Source organism: Piliocolobus tephrosceles, chromosome 11 (genome assembly GCF_002776525.5).
Source record: "Piliocolobus tephrosceles isolate RC106 chromosome 11, ASM277652v3, whole genome shotgun sequence".
NCBI lineage: Eukaryota > Metazoa > Chordata > Mammalia > Primates > Cercopithecidae > Piliocolobus > Piliocolobus tephrosceles.
In genome coordinates, this window is record NC_045444.1 from 116,632,289 (window position 1) to 116,652,399 (window position 20,111).

Below are 20,111 nucleotides of genomic sequence, written 5' to 3' on the forward strand. Positions count from 1 at the left end.
TCATGAGTAGCTGGGACTAGAGGTGTGTGCCACCGTGCCCAGCTAATTAAAAAAAAATTTTTGTAGAGATGAGGTTTTGCCATGTTGCCCAGGCTGGTCTTGAACTCTTGAACTCAAGCGATCCACCTGCCTCGGCCTCCTAAAGTGCTGGGATTTCAGATGTGAGCCATTGTGCCCAGTCCCAAGAAGGCTTATCTGATCTGAACCTGATTTAGATAAGGAGGTCCTGGACTTTGTTCCAATGCTGCAGAGAGTGAGACTTCTGAGGAGAGAGGAGTGTCCTTTGCATATGGGAAAGATGTGAACTACTTGGCTAGAGGGTGAACTACAGTAGATTGCTTCTAAAGATGGGAGCAGCAATGTTTCTTCCCAAGCAACATTCTCCTTTGAAATGTGACTTTGTCACTCACTGCATCAACAGGTAGGGTCTATTCTCCCTCCTTCTGAATCTGGCCCTGTGACTTGCTTTCACCAATAGATTGTGGCAGAAGTGACAGTGTGCAAGTATGAATGGGGTCTGCCAGGACCATGTGGAGCAACGGTAAGCATCCTCATGGATGATGCCTGAATTCCTGACCCACAGAATAGTGAGCAATAAAATGTTTTTTTTCTTTTCAAGCAGCTAAGCTTTGAGGCCATTCGTTACACAGCAATAGATAGCTAACACACCATCGAAGAGTGCTGGGGTCATTTCAAAACAACTCAGGAGGCAAACTGAGGAGATTCTCACTAAAAGTGGGGAACTTGCACAGGCCTGTAATCCCAGCTACTCGGAGGCTGAGGCAGGAGAATCACTTGCACCCAGGAGGAGGAGGTTGCAGTGAGCCAAGATGGCGCCACTGCACTCCAGCCTAGGTGACACAGTGAGACTCTGTCTCAAAAAAAAAAAAAAAGTGGGCAACTGAAGCATCAATAAAGGTATTAACTGCAATGGTTTGTAGCATACTATATATATTTAAATATGTGGGTTCAAGATAATTCAATAAAAGAATCCCTGGTTACCTTTAGAGGATATTAGGAAATCAATTTGTTATTTTGAACATTGCTAAATAAAAAAACAAGCATTTATCCTATTTTTTGTACAACCTGTATTTCAAGATACCTGAATATTGTTAAAGAGAAGCTATTTGCAGAAGAAATCTGACTAATAATGATGTAAAAAAATAAAATCTGAATCTCATCATTTTGCAACCCCTGATGATATCACGGATTTAGGTATTGCTAAAACTGTCAGGTGACAGATGATCAGGCTGATAACACCTGCACCTGCTGCCAAGCTTAACATAAAAAATAATACTAAATTCCCCCTGCGAAGCCTGCATGTGCCCAGAAAACCCCAAATCAAAGCAAACCCCTCAAAACCTGAGTTAAAGCAAGCTTCTAGATCTAACTTCTAGCTTACAAAAAATGAGAGGAAGAGAGGACTATACCACTAAGAAAATGCAACCAGAAAATTCCAGATTGCAAAAAATGTAATAGGACCAAAACCCTGAGTTCTTCAATAAATACATGACAATTTATAGCTTAAAAGAGACACAGGGACAGGTGAGCAATGTGTGCAACTTGTTTAGATCCTGATTTGAACAAATCAACTCTAAAAAGACTTCTGAGACAGTGGGGAGAATGTGAACTATGACGGGGTATCTGATGGTATTAAGGAAGTACTAATTTTGTTTTTTTAGTGTGGATATAGCCTTTTAAAGGTAAAAAGAAAGAATAAAGGTGGTGGAGGGTGTGATAATCCTATGAAGGGTCTGGGTTTGGGTCCTGAGGGCAGCCAATTACATCCCAGACTCACGGGCAATTAACAGTCCAAGCCAGGGTCCCATCAGCTGAATCCTGAGGTTGGGATGCTTCAGTCTTTTCAGAACAGGGTAAAGGAAGAGTCCAGAAACAGAAACCACCTTCACTGGCTTCCTGAAAACCAAGCACGTCTTTGAGATCTTTTTCAAATTCTGCCTCTAAGTCAAGTCCTGCCTTGCCAAAGTCGGAAGCCTGAAAGAGAAAAAAGCAAACAAACACGTTGAAGGACGAAAGATTACAGCCATCAGATCACTCATACATTTTTTTTTTTTTTTTTTGAGACGGAGTCTCCCTCTGTCGCCCAGGAGGCTAGAGTGCAGTGGCCAGATCTCAGCTCACTGCAAGCTCCACCTCCCGTTTACGCCATTCTCCTGCCTCAGCCTCCCGAGTAGCTGGGAGTATACAGGCGCCCGCCACGTCACCCGGCTAGTTTTTTGTATTTTTTAGTAGAGACGGGGTTTCACTGTGTTAGCCAGGATGGTCTCGATCTCCTGACCTTGTGATCCGCCCGTCTCAGCCTCCCAAAGTGCTGGATTACAGGCTTGAGCCACCGCGCCTGGCCCATTTTTTTGTTTTTGTTTTTGAGTCAGGTCTTTCCCTGTCACCCAGGTTATGGTGCGGTGGCACCATCATAACTCACTGCAGCCTTCAATTCCTGGGTGCAAGTGATCCTCCCACCTCAGCCTCCTGACTAGCTGAAACTACAGGCACATGCCACTATGCTGAGAATTTTTTTTTTTCTTTTTTTTTGAGACGGAGTCTTGCTCTGTCGCCCAGGCTGGAGTGCAGTGGCTGGATCTCAGCTCACTGCAAGCTCCGCCTCCCGGGTTTATGCCATTCTCCTGCCTTCAGCCTCCCGAGTAGCTGTATGCCCAGATTTTTAAACCTTTTTTTTTTTTTTTTTTCAGAGATCGGGGTGAGGAGGTCTTGCTATGTTGCTCAGGCTGGTCTCAAACTCCTGGCTTCAGGTGATTCCCTCACCTCGGACTCCCCAAAAGCTGGGATTACAGATGTAAGTCACTGCTCCCAGTCTCACTCATATTTTTTTAGGAGGCCCAGCAGTGAGGCAGAATGGATGGGGAGATGCTGCTACTAAAATGTTGAACAGCATGAGACTCCACCTGGTTGTTAAACTTCTACCTGACAGGTGATTTGGACTGAAGGTTTAGTTTTGATCATGGCAAATCTGAGCATGGTGCAAAATAGCTTAAAAAATGTTTTTAAACGCATTTCTTGAAAGCCCACTCACTGATGAAGGATGACCCTCTGTTCTCCAGGGCTAAGGATACGCCAGGCACTGAGTGGCTCTCTGGTCAACGCTTTCTCCCTGCAGCTCCATGACTGGGTACCAGTTTACAGTTTGTGGTTTGTGAACATGCCAACTCCTGACATGGAGGAAGGGAAGGAAGCTGGGTGGAGATGAAAATCTTCCTTAGGTACCTCCCAAGAAATATCTGTACAAGTGGGGATAAAAATCAGGACAAACCAAAGTTACAAATGTTGGGATTGCAGGATAGGTCAACTAGCTGGTCCCTCCTTAGGAAAGGAGGATGAAACCAATACTGTATCTGAAGGCAATTCCAGATGTTTGAGTCCAGTGAGAAATATCTGTGTAAAAAAATGCAAGCATGAGTATCCAGGAAGTTTAACTGATTTTATTTTGTTTACTTATTTGTTTTCATATTTCTGAGGCAGGAAGAACAATGTAGGCATAAACTGCCTTTCCTTCCAGTTTGAACAAAGAAGCTGGATGCCATTTACTGCTGTCGTTGGGAGCGAGCTGCCGATCTGGGAACAGAGCCTGTTTTTTTTTCAGCTCCTGTTCCGGAGATCCCTCCCCTGTCCTGCTTGCTGTTCTTTTTGCCACTCACTCCTTGCCTCCAGGAATGCTGAGGTGGTTTTTTTCTGTAATCCTTGTCTCGTTTGAGCTCTCCCCAGGATGAAACTGAGGGTAATCCTTGCAAAATTCTGCTGTCCCAGAAATTAGGAGAAAGTAGAAAAGATGCAGAAAGGAAGCAGGAAATGCCCTTTACCTTGTGAAATGTTTTATGGTTGCGGAACGTCAGGCGCATGTCCCGCACAAACAATGCCACCGTGTACACTTCCGTATTCAGCCTTTCCTTAACCAGGTCCAACCGCATTGCTTCCTGAAAGGGCTCACCGTAATCGCGAATCTTGAGGACAAAGCCACCAGAGAGGAGACGTCAGCACAGCTGTCATCACTGGAAAGGATCCAGTTTAAATACAATCCAAGTCTTCATTTCCAGGGTCATAATGAGAACACCATCTGACTTCTTTAGGCCAGCTATTGTTCTAGGCACTAGATAAACTAAACTGTAAGCCAAGCATATGAATATGTAATCTCCACATTTATGGGTACCATAAATAATGATGCCCATTTCACAGATGAGGAAACCGAGGGATGGAGAGGTCAAGAAGCCTACCCAAGATATCTCAGCTAGAAAGTGGTAGAGCTGGGATGGGAACCCACACAGTTTGGCATCTGTGACTCTTCTTATTTTTTGAGATGGAGTCTTGCTTTGTCACCCAGGCTGGAGTGCAGTGGTGCAATCTTGGCTCACTGCAACCTCTGCCTTCCGGGTTCAAGTGATTCTCCTTCCTCAGCCTCCCGAGTAGCTGGGATTACCGGTGCCCACCACCAAGCCTGGCTAATTTTTGTATTTTTAGTAGAGATGGGGTTTTGCCATGTTGGCCAGGCTGGTCTTGAACTCCTGACCTCAAGTGATCTGCCCGCCTCAGCCTCCCAAAGTGCTGGGATTACATACATGAGCGGCTGCCCCCAGCTGGCCTCTGTGACTCTTAATCTCTAGTAGGAAAGACATTCCTCCTAAAGAGAAGATGAAACTGAGATACACAGGAGGGGCAGCAACTTGCCCGGTATCCCATAGCCCGTGAGTGGTAGGGTAGAGTTTGAGCCAGGTAATCCCTCTCCAGAGTGTGCAGCGAAACCCCCTGCCCTGCTCCACTGCTGCCGTACTGTCCTTCTCTCCTGTTCTCCAGCTTCCCGAGCAAACTGCAGCACCTGCCGGACTCAGCCCCCAAATTTCTCAAAATGCATTTTATGCAAGAGAACTGCAAAATGTGACTTACATTAAATGGAATGCCCGTAAAAAAGGAGCTTTGTGGATGACAGTAGGCCTTCAAGAGGAGGAACTCACATTTCTGTAAAACGTGAAGAGGGCTTGAAAGTGAAATGCAGCTTGGAAACAGTGAAGCCAGGTGAATGTCTAGACATGCACCCGGACGGGGCAGCCAAGCCCAGTCAGCATTACAACCGTGCTTACCAAGGCTCACGGGGTGTGTGGGATTTTGTTCAGACTCTGTGTTTGGGCACTAAATCGTCATCCTCTAAAGGGAGACATTGAAGCCTCCCTTTGGTGCATTGCCCTGACCCTGTGCCTGTTTGTGCTTCTCATGTGAGAAGGGAAAAGCGTAGGCTTGGGGTTGGCATCCAACTTACCAGCTGGTCCTGAGGCTGCATCTGCCTCTCCAGGATCTTAGATACATGATGACACTGTTGGCTTCCTGAAGACCTCTTCATCCTGCAGAAAGTGCAACTCCACAGCGTCCTGAGAGGTTGGACATAAGGTGAACAGAGGGCAAGGCCCCTGGAAATGGTCACCATTCCTGTGGCTGCCACTGTCTTCCCTCAGGAAGTTTGGGCTCAGCCATGAGGGTGGGATACCTCCCAGAGTGTCCAAGATCCCCACGTGGGGTCTCCAGCATTGACCCTTCCCTCGCATCAGTGGTAGCGGCAGGTGGGCAGGCTGAGCAAGGTGGTGTCACCGTAAGTGTGGGCTCTCTTCTCCCTGTCTGAGCTGCTGGGAGCACAAAGGAACCCAGGCTGCCAGGCTTGAGTGTCAGAATCTGGGCTTTCACCTGCAGGGACCTCAGGCCTCCATCAGCCTGCTGAGACCATGGTGAAATGTGTGACAAGCCGTGCTTCCTGTCTTTCCTGAGCAGGCACAGAACATAAGCTGGCTTTTCCCATCCCCAGCTCCCCTTGGACAGGAGTCCCTGCTGTCCAAGGAATAACATCCTAGGGAAGGGCACCTCCAGGGGCAGAAGCAGTGTGGGGCCAAGAGGCTCACTGGAAGCCTCAGAGACCCAGAGAGGCCCAGAGTCTCTGGCACCAGACTGCTCCGCATCACACGCTTGTCCGCAATGCTCACAGGTCCTGCCCTTTCCATCTGGAGGGGAGTGCTGTGTGCCCAAGGCGGGGCTGCATCCCACTCACCTCTTGGCTTCCACAGGGGGGATGTGACAGTCTTCATGGAAGACTCGTGGACAAGTACCATAGCAGAGAAGTTGTCCCCCTTTACAGCACACCTCGTATTCATCCAAGTTTTTCCACTGCAAGGGCAGATAATGTGGGCACCGCTAGGACCAGCTGCCACTACCACTGATGACCCAGGAATGCTGACCCTGTGGGGTTCTAGAACACATCATTTTGTGTGTGCCACAGTGGATATCCAAACCCAATTTCTGGCGGGGGGAGCTGATGCCACCTCCCTGGGGGAAACTGCAAGACAAATGGCACAACAAGCAGGGAGTCTGGGTGGTGACCACCGCCACTAGGGCTCTTCTTCTCTGGCTGTGGCTTGCTAACGGGTTCTGCCATGTTTTGAGCTGTGCTGCTGCCTGCTGGCAAGCTTGTGCTTTGAGCTGGGCCACTCTGGGCCGCATTTGCTGAGCCCCACCAAGCCTCTGTTAATAGATCTAACTGACCAGAGTAAGACATGATGATAACTGGTCAGGCGCGGTGGCTCAAGCCTGTAATCCCAGCACTTTGGGAGGCCGAGACAGGCGGATCACGAGGTCAGGAGATCAAGACCATCCTGGCTAACACGGTGAAACCCCATCTCTACTAAAAAATACAAAAAACTAGCCAGGCAAGGTGGCGGGCGCCTGTAGTCCCAGCTACTCAGGAGGCTGAGGCAGGAGAATGGCGTGAACCTGGGAGGCGGAGCTTGCAGTGAGCTGAGATCCGGCCACTGCACTCCAGCCTGGGCGACAGAGCGAGACTCCGTCTCAAAAAAAAAAAAAAAAAAGATGATAACTGGCATTCAGGTGCAGGAGTATGGGAAGTGTTTTTCCTGGTGCCTTGCCTAACTGCCTAGGGTCGTAACATAACATGGCCCTAAAATGTTCCATAGTGGGCATGGATGCTGTGACCCATAAATAACAAATTAAAATAATCAAAATTAAGTTATATTTGGCACTTACAATCAGCTTTACAAAATGGAACTCCATGGACCTTCTCTATTAAAATATTTAATACTGATCAATATGAATTAAAACACGGCTTTCAAGGACGGAAACTTATTATGGAAGATCTATTTAGAGAAGGGATGATTATCCCCACTGTTTCTCCATTTCACAGCCCAATTTGGTCTGTTCTTAAGCTAGGAAAGAATGAATGATGCCTCACGGTGAATTACTACAACCTGAATGCTGTGACCCCATCTGTGAAGGCCCAATGTTATTGAAATTACTGACTCCGTCCACTTAGCAAGTGGTAAATACTCTGCAGGCATAGATTTGACCAATGTGTTCTGTTCAGTGCGTATTTCAACAGCATCTCAGCTGCAGGTTGCTTTCACCCCCGAAGGGACACAATAGACCATTGTCTGGCTACCACGGGGTACCTCGACAGTTCTGCCACCATACACAATCTGCAAGCAGGATTTGAACTGCATGTGACCTTCTCTAGGAGCACAGGTGTACCATCACCCTGAAGACACCCTTCTCTCAGCACATTCATTTGACACACTCAGGACATTACTCACAAAGAGCTCATGGAAAAGGATGGGGCTTGTGTTTCCGCATGGATGTGGGATTAAACTAAAACAAAAAAGTATGGGCCACTGCCCCAGGCATAGTGCAGGGATCCACCACCAATGTCTGGCCATTATCTGGTCAGTCGAGCGATGCTCCATCCCTGACACTGTCAAAAAATAATTATTGACCCTCTAAGTACCCACAGTGTTCTAATAAGCCTCCCAGCATCCTTTAGTCCTCTTGAGTTCTGGAGGAAACACATCCCTCATTCATAGATTTTAGGTAAGCCCATTTATGCTGTTACTTGCAAACAGGCCCACTTTCAATGGGGCTCCTTCTAACAAAAGATTCTAGAATCTGTCAAATTGCAATACAGCAGGCAGTAGTGCCCTCCCGAGTCTCATTCACTGTGGAGGCTTTGGCAACCTCCTCTCATGCCTCCTGGCATCTCTGGACCACCCATGATGGCCATGGACTTTTGGTACAAAACAACAGAAAACCCCAAAAGCTGTTTTCCTCAGCCCCACACTATATGCTGATAGAGTGGCAACTGCTGGCTGCATCCAGGCCCTTTTGGAGATGGAGGCTGTCACACGCCGAGCCTGTGGCTCTTTACACCAGCTGCCCATCATGTTTGGGTCATGGAGGCAGCACCCTGCAGGGCAACCACAAAACATATTTTGGGAGTACCAGCATTGGTCTCTTTGTTGTACACATACATAAGTGAGACTGTAGTGGAGACGGACGGATGTGCTGCCGAGCAGCAGTGACACTGGATGATGGGGCTGTGGGCAAGGCCCTCACTGGCCCATTCTCAGTCGGATAAACGTTCATCTTATTCTCCCGACCTGGCCCTGGAAGGTGGGACTGAGAGGCTGGGTCAAACATGCCCCTGGCTATTATGTGCTGACATGTGGCATTAGGAGAGTTAGAGGGTATGATCATGTTGGGATATTAATTAATGGTCTGGATTTTAAAGATCCTTTTTTTTCTGGTTGCAAAAGTAACAAATGGTCATTATAGTAATTCCAACTGTACATAAATGTATAAATCAGAAAGCAAATGCCCCTGTGATCTCATCTCAAAATAAATGCAGTTGATTCTTTTGGCTATTTTTTCACTCGTAGACCAACCTACACGTTCACATAAGCAACAATGGGCTCCTTCCCCACACGTCACAACTAGCATTAAGTGTCCTGAAGCCTCCTGACTGCAAAACCCTTTGGTGGCTTTCCATTGATTGAATGATAACTCCATACTTATGAATCCATGTATTTAAACAAATATCTATATCAAAGGTCTAATATTCTATAAGAAAAGTTTTTAAAAAACCATTCTGTAACTGTATCAGTTTATTCTGCAATACTGATAGAACTTGTGTTTGTCCCTAATTTTTTGCTATTATGATGTTACACTGAGCACCCCTGATTCTCGGGGTATTTAAGATCAGCATGGGAAGGATGATTTATATAATAAATGACATTGGGAGACCAGTGCCTTAAACTTTGAATGAATCCAGCCTGGTCAGGCCAGCCTCCAGGGCAACGTGGGGGAGGCACCATTGTCTCTGCTGAAAGTTCACAACTAATGGGAAGTTCGTGAGTGGAACTGATGTCTGGAGAACACATCTAAGCAAGCGGAAGAGGTTGAGGAGGGGGAGTTAGTGCAGCCAATAGATGACTGCCATTTCCAGCTGTAGGGAGGCCCTGTAGAGACAAAGCTCAGTTCAAAGGCATCATTCCATCCCGGTGCTACCAATAAGAAGCACGGAGCACTCAGCAATACTTGGTGTGCAATCATGGATGATCCTCTTGTCCTTTCGTATACTGTTCCTGTCTATTTCAATGCCTTTTTTTGCTTTTCATGCTAGAGCTTTTTTTTTTTTTTTTTTTTTTGAGACAGTGTCTTGCTCTGTTGCCCCAGCTGGAGTGCAGTGGTATGACCTCGCCTCACTGCAACCTCTGCCTCCAGAGCTCAAGTGATCCTCCCACCTCAGCCTCCTGAGTAGCTGGGACTACAGGTGCATGCCACCATGCCTGGCTAATTTTTGTATGTTTTGTAAAGAAGGGGTTTTGCCCTGTTTCCCAGGCTGGTCTCAAACTCCTGGGCTCAAGGGATCCACCCACCTTGGTCTCCCCAAGTGCTGGGATTACATCGCTCTATATAGCAATACAGAGTCTCACTATATCACTCAGGCTGGTCTTGAACTCCTGGGCTCAAGCAATCCTCCTACCTCAGCCTTAGCTGGGACTACAGGTGCACACCACCATTCCTGGCTGATTAAAAAAAAAATGTGTTAGAGATGGGGTCTTGCTATGTTGCCTAGGCTTAGAGTATTTTATTTCTGACATCTTTAGTTTATAGCCATCCAAATATCCAGATCTCTTTTCTAAAACACATGGACATGATGAGCTTTTTCATTTAATTTTTATTTTAGAGTCATTTGCTTCCCCATCCCAAATTAACTACAAAAATTAATTGTTTTGAAGATGCCATGCCCAAATGTGGAGATGACTCAGAGCTGGGAAACTCAGGAGCTCTAAGGCGAACCTCCAGACAGGGAAAGTCTGCAACATGGTGACTGAGAGGGTAGCAGAAATTCACTTGCTATTTAACTGTCTCTTGAGATTTATTCTTGGAGGACAGAGCAAAAGTCCATTCTGAAAGACAGAAGGAGTCAATGAATGAGGTTATTCTGGAGGTTTTTCTTCTGTAGATACTGGCCTTCCCACTTCCTATGAATATCTGTACCCAGACATCACACCGGATCTCAAACCCAAGGCGTCAAAAAGAAAAATTAGCTCCCTCCCTCAGTCAGTTTTTCTTCTGGACCTCACTTAGTCATAACATCACTTTTTCCCCTGTCACTCAAACCCATGACCCAAGTTCTTCTTTCTTACTCTTTCCCATCCATTCCTTTCTTCTTCCATTTTTCCTCTCTAGATAAAATCTTTATGATTTCATCCTAGTGATAATTTCTTGAGTGTTACTGAGAGGGGCCTTGTGTTGGGTCCTGGGATCACAGAGATTAGTTGTTCTCAGGACAGGAATAGCCTTCTGTGGACACGCAGCAGAGAGATGAACCATGGACTGGGCAGTCTGGAAATGCTGCAGGGGGCCAGATGAGCTGGCCTTGAATAGGTGTCAGGTAGAGGATGCAGAGGAGCAATTGCAGGCATCTGTTCAGCTAGTTTCTTTTGAGTGTCTTACATCTCTCTTGACCTCAAAGCCCTCTGCCTGCATTTAAAGTTCCTGCACTCCTTTACTTGCATGTAAAGTTCTCCACCATCAGGAACAATCTGTGCTCCTAACTTTGTCACCCACAATTTTTTTTCTATGAACATTTAACTCCTTTTAAATCATGCTCTTGAATCCTAATGGGAGCTCTTCACATTTCTGCTGTTAAAACCCCACTTCTCCTTCAAGGATTTAAACCCGTCACCTGTCTGTCGCTTGTCATTATAATACTTTCAGCAGCTCTCCTAGGGTCATTCCTCCGCAACGTATACTCCGATTCCAGTTCTTTGTGTTTCTTCCTTTTCCTTCCATTTCAAATTCTTTTGGTGTTAACCAAGTTCCATCCTCATTCTGAATGCACTTCACTGAGGATCCTGTAAGCAAAGAAAGCCCATTCTTGGATCTACCACCATTCTCTGTGAATTCACCCTAAACCTCTTCATCCTAATTGTGGCCTTCTACCTTTCCAGGTCAAGAGAGACTTCCTCTGTGAGATGGAAGCAGTAGCAGGGGAGTCTGAAGGCTTCCTCTCTTGGACTGAAGCCAGCCCTAAAGCCTGACTGAGTGGTGACGGGGTGGGACAGATTTTGCATTCATGTGGTGCCTACATGCAGCAAGGACATGGCTGTCAGTACAGCAGGGCCCATGGGTGACTTCCAGGTGGGAGTGGAGTGATCTGGTTGCCAAAAATACCATGATGTGGAAGAGTCTGGAAATTCCTTCCTAGGAAGTGTTTCTTCTTCTGCAGCCTAGGGTCCATTTCCTGATCAATTATACACCCAGGTATTTTCCTCCCTTCTAGTGAGTCCTTCATCTAGGGATTCCAAAGAGCAGAAGACCAAGGAACTCACCGTGTTTCATTTTCTTCTTATATAAAATCCCTTTCGCCTCACCACAGGTCACGGGGAGCTTAGAACAGTGAAAATCCACAGTGTCACTTTTGGGTTTTCCTGAAAGTAGAAGAGAACAATTTCATGTTATTCAGTCTTCATTCCATCTTCCTTTTGAATTCTCCCCTCCATGAATTCCAGTAATGTACAGGGTATTGGGGAACATTCTCTGGTTAGTTTGCAGGAACTCTTTCATCTCGAGTGGCAAATAAGCTATGTGTACACAGCAGCCTGCAACAAACCATCACCACCACCACCAACACTACAGCCAACAAAACATTTTAGTAGAACATATAGGGCTTCTTCAGTGAATGTGTCTTAATTTGCAAGTGAATTGGCTGCCACCAAATAGTCTTCTATTCTATAAGCATCCTGCTGATCTCTCTGTGCTGATGGAAGTTGCCTACCTAAAATATTTCTTTGCATTCATGTTGCCAGAGGAAAAAAAAAAATCTTCATTTATAATCTTATTTCCTGATTCAAATGAAGACTTGGGTGAGTGAGGTGGCTGGCACTGACGGGATGGTGTCAGTCTTAATTATTTGCTGTTTCTTTTCATTTTATTGCTTCCCTCTTCTTCCTTGATGAATAAAAGAAAACTCTGGAGAGCTCTGAACTAATTTCCCAGTTGCTCACGGAGCGATCTGGCAACTCAGAATCCCTGGGTAGAAATCTGGAGTTTAGATTCAGGAGAAGCAGTTGCAAGAGGGTTTAAAATAAATCTCAGCAATTCCTGCTGCCTTCCCCTCCAACCTCACTCTGGGTGAATTCATTAAAGAAAGACAGCAGGGGCTGTTTCTCTGGGGAGAAATGAAGGGGCTGTCCATGTCTTATGTTGAGTTACAGAGGATAGTACACCTAAAATGAGCCTAGGAGAACATCTGGTCCAACTCTCTCCCTTGCCTCAAATGGTTATTGAAAGAGCTAAAGGAAAACAAATGGCAAAACAAGAGCATTGATGGAAAGAGGAAGGAACAGCACCAGTGGTGAAGAAGCCATTCATTTCTCTGGAAAGATACAAGGCAGGTAGAGTCAGACTGAGAAAGGAGGGACGCTGAGAAGTGAGGACGTAATCCCCCCCCGACAGAACCCTACAGGATGCCTGGCCTCACAGGAGCAGGGGCTGGCAGCAAGGCTAGGCATGGGGGTGGAAGGTACAGGGATGTGGGAACTTAGGGTGGGAAAAACTTTGTTTCAACAGCGGCCCTCTTGCATGGAGGGGCCAGCTCCACCATTTGTCTCTAGACTCTACTCAGTAAATATGGCACAGCAGATTGACAGTGTGTCCTTGGGAGCCAGACTAGGGTGCGGGCAGGGGTGGGGGTGGGAGGGGCTTATATAATCCTGGCTCTGCCACTCACTAGAAGGATTACCTAAGTGTGAATTACTGTTATCAAATTTGAGTGGGAAACTTGCTGCCGCAGGTTCCTAATGTGAGTGAAAGGCGGAGCTCCAGGTGACTCTGGACCACTATTGCAAACCTTGAGGGAGATTAGCACAGCTATGGGGACCTTCTACAGTTCTCTGTCCCCACAGAAATGTCTTCTCTAATTCCCTGTGGTGAATACAGCTTTAGTGAACACAAACGTCCCAAACACATTCACAAGCAGATGAGGGAGCAGGGGGTGGTTTTGGGGGCCACGGGGAGCAGGCTGATGTGCAGAGTCATGGGGACAAGCATCAGTCCCTTCCTTACCCAGTGGAGGCAAGTCATCAAGTGAAGTGGGGCCTTCAGGCCCAAGGATTTCCAAAGTCAACTATCCTATGCCTCAGGGCAGCTTTCTGGCCTGTTCCCAATAGTGCTGAGTTTGGCTCAGTCTCACCTACTCATCTCAGCAGCCAGGCTTTGAACGATGAAACCCTGCAGCCCCAGGAACCCTGTGGGGGATGCTTGGGGCTCTTTAACATCAGCTGGTTCCTTTGTAAAGTGAGCTGCAGCAGTGGTGGATTTAGGTCCCCATTAGGAAGCACGAGCAAACAACGAGGAACCTGCTGTGAAACGCAAGCAATTAGAGAAGAGAGAGCTCAAGGAAAGGAAAAGCAAGGTGGAGAAAATTAAGAAGAAAAACTGAATCCAGACGAGGAATAGCGGCATGGTAAAAAACGAATTCATAATCCAGAAGATCAACTCTGGGAATTCCTACAGAACGTGGGGAAGAAGCACAAGTTGGAAATTATGCATGAAAAGACCACAGTCCTGGGGAATGATTTGGGAGCTCTATGATGTATACATGAGGGGTGTGGGAAGGGGATGGTGGGGGGTGGACATGGGATGGTGGGGGGTGGAGATGGGGTGGTGAGGGGAAAAGTGATAGTCAAGGAAATAGTAAGAGCAGCAGATGCACTGTGTCATCTATCCTCACACCAATGTGTAAGAATGAGAAGGCAACGACTGTCCCCATTTTATAGATGAGGGACTTGGGCTCAGATGTGGAGAGAGAATTGCCGGTGGTCACCACATTACATGAGGCGGAGCTGGCATTGGAATTGAGACATGCCAGACCCAGTATCTAGCGCTCTTTCCACATCATCAGAAATGCCACGAGACTCCACATCACACAAGCAACAACAGCACAGATACTCTGTGTTTAATGAGAAGTTATGGATAGGGCAGAAGGGAGAAGAAACTGATGCTGAGGGACAACTGTCAACGTTTGCCGGGGCTCCTGCCTCCATCAGTGTTTGAGACAAGGTGGAATCTGGGTTCATGTACATTTTTAGTGTAAAGGAAAAAGGGCTGGAAATTGGAACACACAGGTTGATTTTAGCTCATTCAAGTCTTTTACCCTTTAATTGAATCTGTAAAACGGGCTGATAACACTTACTTATTATGGGAATTAAATGGCAAAATGTAGATCAGAGTGCTTTGCCAACTGTGAAGTAATGTACACACTTATATGTTCATCAGGACTTCTGCATAAAGTTGATGGGTTGTGCCCTGAGCAAGGACTCCATCTTTAAGGGGTGCTCTGATTCATATTAGAAACAGAATCAGTTTACCTGCTTAGTACAACAATCTTCCAGAAGACGGCAGAAAAGGGTTTGGTTTCAAGAATTGGCTGTGACAGATGAGGTAGTGATTTGAGGTAGGGGCACCTTTTTCTAACTCACACACATGAATCAGATGGGCCCAGATACTGGTATTCATAACCTGATGAAGAAGGACCAGCTGTGTGAGGCATGGGGAGCCGGAAATACAGCAACGGGCAAGACCCATCGGCTTACTGACCTCACCTGACTTTCGCACAGTGAACAGGCTGTGCGCAGATCATTCATCACAGTTAAGATAAGTGCCATGAAGACAAAATGCAGGTCTCCACAAGGGCATGTCAGGGAGCCCCACCCCCACCTACTGGGAGAGAGAATGCTTCCCTGTGGAAGTGACATTTAAGGTGAGGTCTGAGGGCAAAGGTCTAATATCCAGAATTTACAAGGAACCTAAACAAATTTACAAGAAAAAAAACCAAACAACACCGTTAAAAAGTGGGCAAAGGACATGAACAGACACTTCTCAAAAGAAGACATTTATGCAGCTGATAAACATATGAAAAAAAGCTCCGGGGGGCGGAGCAAGATGGCCGAATAGGAACAGCTTCAGTCTCCATCTCCCAGCGCGAGCGACACAGAAGACTGGTGATTTCTGCATTTTCAACTGAGGTACTGGGGTCATCTCACTCGGGAGTGCCGGACAATCGGTGCTGGTCAGCTGCTGCAGCCCGACCAGCGAGAGCTGAAGCAGGGCGAGGCATCGCCTCACCTGGGAAGCACGAGGGGGAAGGGAGTCCCTTTTCCTAGCCAGGGGAACTGAGACACACAACACCTGGAAAATCGGGTAACTCCCACCCCAATACTGCGCTGTAACACCGGCACACCGGAGATTATATCCCACACCTGGCCGGGAGGGTCCCACGCCCACGGAGCCTCTCTCCTTGCTAACACAGCAGTCTGCGGCAATCTAACCGCAAGGCAGCAGCGAGGCTGGGGGAGGGGCGCCCGCCATCGCTGAGGCTTAAGTAGGTAAATAAAGCCGCTGGGAAGCTCAAACTGGGTGGAGCTCACAGCAGCTCAAGGAAACCTGCCTGTCTCTGTAGACTGCGCCTCTGGGGACAGGGCTCAGCTAAAGGAGCAGAAGCCTGTGAAACGCGAACGACTCTGTCTGACAGCTTTGAAGAGAGCAGTGGATCTCCCAACACGGAGGTTGAGATCTGAGAAGGGGCAGTCTGCCTGCTCAAGTGGGTCACTGACCCCTGAGTAGCCTAACTGGGAGACATCCCCCATAGGGGCAGTCTGACACCCCACACCTCACAGGGTGGAGTACACCCCTGAGAGGAAGCTTCCAAAGCAAGAATCAGACAGGTGCACTCGCTGTTCAGCAATATTCTATCTTCTGCAACCTCTGCTGCTGATACCCAGGCAAACAGGGTCTGGAGTGGACCTCAAGCAATCTCCAACAGACCTATAGCTGAGGGTCCTGACAGTCAGAAGGAAAACTATCAAACAGGAAGGACACCTATATCAAAACCCCATCAGTACGTCACCATCATCAAAGACCAGTGACAGATAAAACCACAAAGATGGGGAAAAAGCAGGGCAGAAAAGCTGGAAATTCAAAAAATAAGAGCGCATCTCCTCCTGCAAAGGAGCACAGCCCATCGCCAGCAACAGATCAAAGCTGGTCAGAGAATGATTTTGATGAGATGAGAGAAGAAGGCTTCAGTCCATCAAACCTCTCAGAGCTAAAGGAGGAATTACGTGCCCAGCGCAAAGAAACTAAAAATCTTGAAAAAAGAGTGGAAGAATTGACAGCTAGACTAATTAATGCAGAGAAGGTCATAAACGAAATGACAGAGATGAAAACCATGACACGAGAAATACGTGACAAATGCACAAGCTTCAGTAACCGACTCGATCAACTGGAAGAAAGAGTATCAGCGATTGAGGATCAAATGAATGAAATGAAGCGAGAAGAGAAACCAAAAGAAAAAAGAAGAAAAAGAAATGAACAAAGCCTGCAAGAAGTATGGGATTATGTAAAAAGACCAAATCTACGTCTGATTGGGGTGCCTGAAAGTGAGGGGGAAAATGGAACCAAATTGGAAAACACTCTACAGGATATCATCCAGGAGAACTTCCCCAACCTAGCAGGGCAGGCCAATGTTCAAATTCAGGAAATACAGAGAACGCCACAAAGATACTCCTCCAGAAGAGCAACTCCAAGACACATAATTGCCAGATTCACCAAAGTTGAAATGAAGGAAAAAATCTTAAGGGCAGCCAGAGAGAAAGGTCGGGTTACCCACAAAGGGAAGCCCATCAGACTGACAGCAGATCTCTCGGCAGAAACTCTACAAGCCAGAAGAGAGTGGGGGCCAATATTCAACGTTCTTAAAGAAAAGAATTTTAAACCCAGAATTTCATATCCAGCCAAACTAAGTTTCATCAGTGAAGGAGAAATAAAATTCTTTACAGATAAGCAAATGCTTAGAGATTTTGTCACCACCAGGCCTGCCTTACAAGAGACCCTGAAGGAAGCCCTAAACATGGAAAGGAACAACCGGTACCAGACATTGCAAAAACATGCCAAAATGTAAAGACCATCGAGCCTAGGAAGAAACTGCATCAACTAATGAGCAAAATAACCAGTTAATATCATAATGGCAGGATCAAGATCACACATAACAATATTAACCTTAAATGTAAATGGACTAAATGCTCCAATTAAAAGACACAGACTGGCAAACTGGATAAAGAGTCAAGACCCATCAGTCTGCTGTCTTCAGGAGACCCATCTCACATGCAGAGACATACATAGGCTCAAAATAAAAGGATGGAGGAAGATCTACCAAGCAAATGGAGAACAAAAAAAAGCAGGGGTTGCAATCCTAGTCTCTGATAAAACAGACTTTAAACCATCAAAGATCAAAAGAGACAAAGAAGGCCATTACATAGTGGTAAAGGGATCAATCCAACAGGAAGAGCTAACTATCCTAAATATATATGCACCTAATACAGGAGCACCCAGATTCATAAAGCAAGTCCTTAGAGACTTACAAAGAGACTTAGACTCCCATACAATAATAATGGGAGACTTCAACACTCCACTGTCAACATTAGACAGATCAACGAGACAGAAAGTTAACAAGGATATCCAGGAATTGAACTCATCTCTGCACCAAGCGGACCTAATAGTCATCTATAGAACTCTCCACCCCAAGTCAACAGAATATACATTCTTCTCAGCACCACATCACACTTATTCCAAAATTGACCACATAATTGGAAGTAAAGCACTCCTCAGCAAATGTAAAAGAACAGAAATTATAACAAACTGTCTCTCTGACCACAGTGCAATCAAACTAGAACTCAGGACTAAGAAACTCAATCAAAACCGCTCAACTACATGGAAACTGAACAACCTGCTCCTGAATGACTACTGGGTACATAACGAAATGAAAGCAGAAATAAAGATGTTTTTTGAATCCAATGAGAACAAAGATACAACATACCAGAATCTCTGGGACACATTTAAAGCAGTGTGTAGAGGGAAATTTATAGCACTAAGTGCCCACAAGAGAAAGCAGGAAAGATCTAAAATTGACACTCTAACATCACAATTAAAAGAACTAGAGAGGCAAGAGCAAACACATTCAAAAGCTAGCAGAAGGCAAGAAATAACTAAGATCAGAGCAGAACTGAAGGAGATAGAGACACAAAAAACCCTCCAAAAAATCAATGAATCCAGGAATTGGTTTTTTGAAAAGATCAACAAAATTGACAGACCGCTAGCAAGGCTAATAAAGAAGAAAAGAGAGAGGAATCAAATAGACGCAATTAAAAATGATAAAGGGGATATCACCACCGACCCCACAGAAATACAAACTACCATCAGAGAATACTATAAACACCTCTATGCAAATCAACTAGAAAATCTAGAAGAAATGGATAATTTCCTGGACACGTACACTCTTCCAAGACTAAACCAGGAAGAAGTTGAATCCCTGAATAGACCAATAGCAGCCTCTGAAATTGAGGCAACAATTAATAGCCTACCCACCAAAAAAAGCCCAGGACCAGATGGATTCACAGCTGAATTCTACCAGAGGTACAAGGAGGAGCTGGTACCATTCCTTCTGAAACTATTCCAATCAATAGAAAAAGAGGGAATCCTCCCTAACTCATTTTATGAGGCCAACATCATCCTGATACCAAAGCCTGGCAGAGACACAACAAAAAAAGAGAATTTTAGACCAATATCCCTGATGAACATCGATGCAAAAATCCTCAATAAAATACTGGCAAACCGGATTCAGCAGCACATCAAAAAGCTTATCCACCATGATCAAGTGGGCTTCATCCCTGGGATGCAAGGCTGGTTCAACATTCGCAAATCAATCAACGTAATCCAGCATATCAACAGAACCAAAGACAAGAACCACATGATTATCTCAATAGATGCAGAAAAGGCTTTTGACAAAATTCAACAGCCCTTCATGCTAAAAACCCTCAACAAATTCGGTATTGATGGAACGTACCTCAAAATAATAAGAGCTATTTATGACAAACCCACAGCTAATATCATACTGAATGGGCAAAAACTGGAAAAGTTCCCTTTGAAAACTGGCACAAGACAGGGATGCCCTCTCTCACCACTCCTATTCAACATAGTGTTGGAAGTTCTGGCTAGGGCAATCAGGCAAGAGAAAGAAATCAAGGGTATTCAGTTAGGAAAAGAAGAAGTCAAATTGTCCCTGTTTGCAGATGACATGATTGTGTATTTAGAAAACCCCATCGTCTCAGCCCAAAATCTTCTTAAGCTCATAAGCAACTTCAGCAAAGTCTCAGGATACAAAATTAATGTGCAAAAATCACAAGCATTCTTATACACCAGTAACAGACAAGCAGAGAGCCAAATCAGGAATGAACTTCCATTCACAATTGCTTCAAAGAGAATAAAATACCTAGGAATCCAACTTACAAGGGATGTAAAGGACCTCTTCAAGGAGAACTACAAACCACTGCTCAGTGAAATCAAAGAGGACACAAACAAATGGAAGAACATACCATGCTCATGGATAGGCAGAATCAATATTGTGAAAATGGCTATACTGCCCAAGGTTATTTATAGATTCAATGCCATCCCCATCAAGCTACCAATGAGTTTCTTCACCGAATTGGAAAAAACTGCTTTAAAGTTCATATGGAACCAAAAAAGAGCCCGTATTGCCAAGACAATCCTAAGTCAAAAGGACAAAGCCGGAGGCGTCACGCTACCTGACTTCAAACTATACTACAAGGCTACAGTAACCAAAACAGCATGGTACTGGTACCAAAACAGAGATATAGACCAATGGAACAGAACGGAGCCTTCAGAAATAATGC

The 20,111-nt window shown here is 45.7% G+C and overlaps 1 protein-coding gene across 2 annotated transcripts in view; it reads right to left on the reverse strand.

Moving 5' to 3' along the window:
- Nucleotides 1-1,673: 1,673 nt before the first annotated feature.
- Nucleotides 1,674-20,111, reverse strand: part of SP110 (SP110 nuclear body protein) — a 60,291-nt gene continuing 41,853 nt past the window's right edge. Inside the window, exons 15-21 of one of the 2 annotated variants that reach the window (XM_023193870.2) lie at nucleotides 11,694-11,792; nucleotides 11,074-11,216; nucleotides 6,062-6,177; nucleotides 5,285-5,393; nucleotides 4,915-4,986; nucleotides 3,837-3,977; nucleotides 1,674-1,995 (exon numbers count right to left, since the gene is read on the reverse strand). In XM_023193870.2, the coding sequence (XP_023049638.1) occupies nucleotides 1,795-1,995; nucleotides 3,837-3,977; nucleotides 4,915-4,986; nucleotides 5,285-5,393; nucleotides 6,062-6,177; nucleotides 11,074-11,216; nucleotides 11,694-11,792 (881 nt within the window). In that variant the 3' untranslated portion in view covers nucleotides 1,674-1,794. Of the gene's footprint in view, nucleotides 1,996-3,836; nucleotides 3,978-4,914; nucleotides 4,987-5,284; nucleotides 5,394-6,061; nucleotides 6,178-10,015; nucleotides 10,266-11,073; nucleotides 11,217-11,693; nucleotides 11,793-20,111 lie in introns of those variants that run through there. The other variant, XM_023193869.2, reaches the window with a different exon arrangement.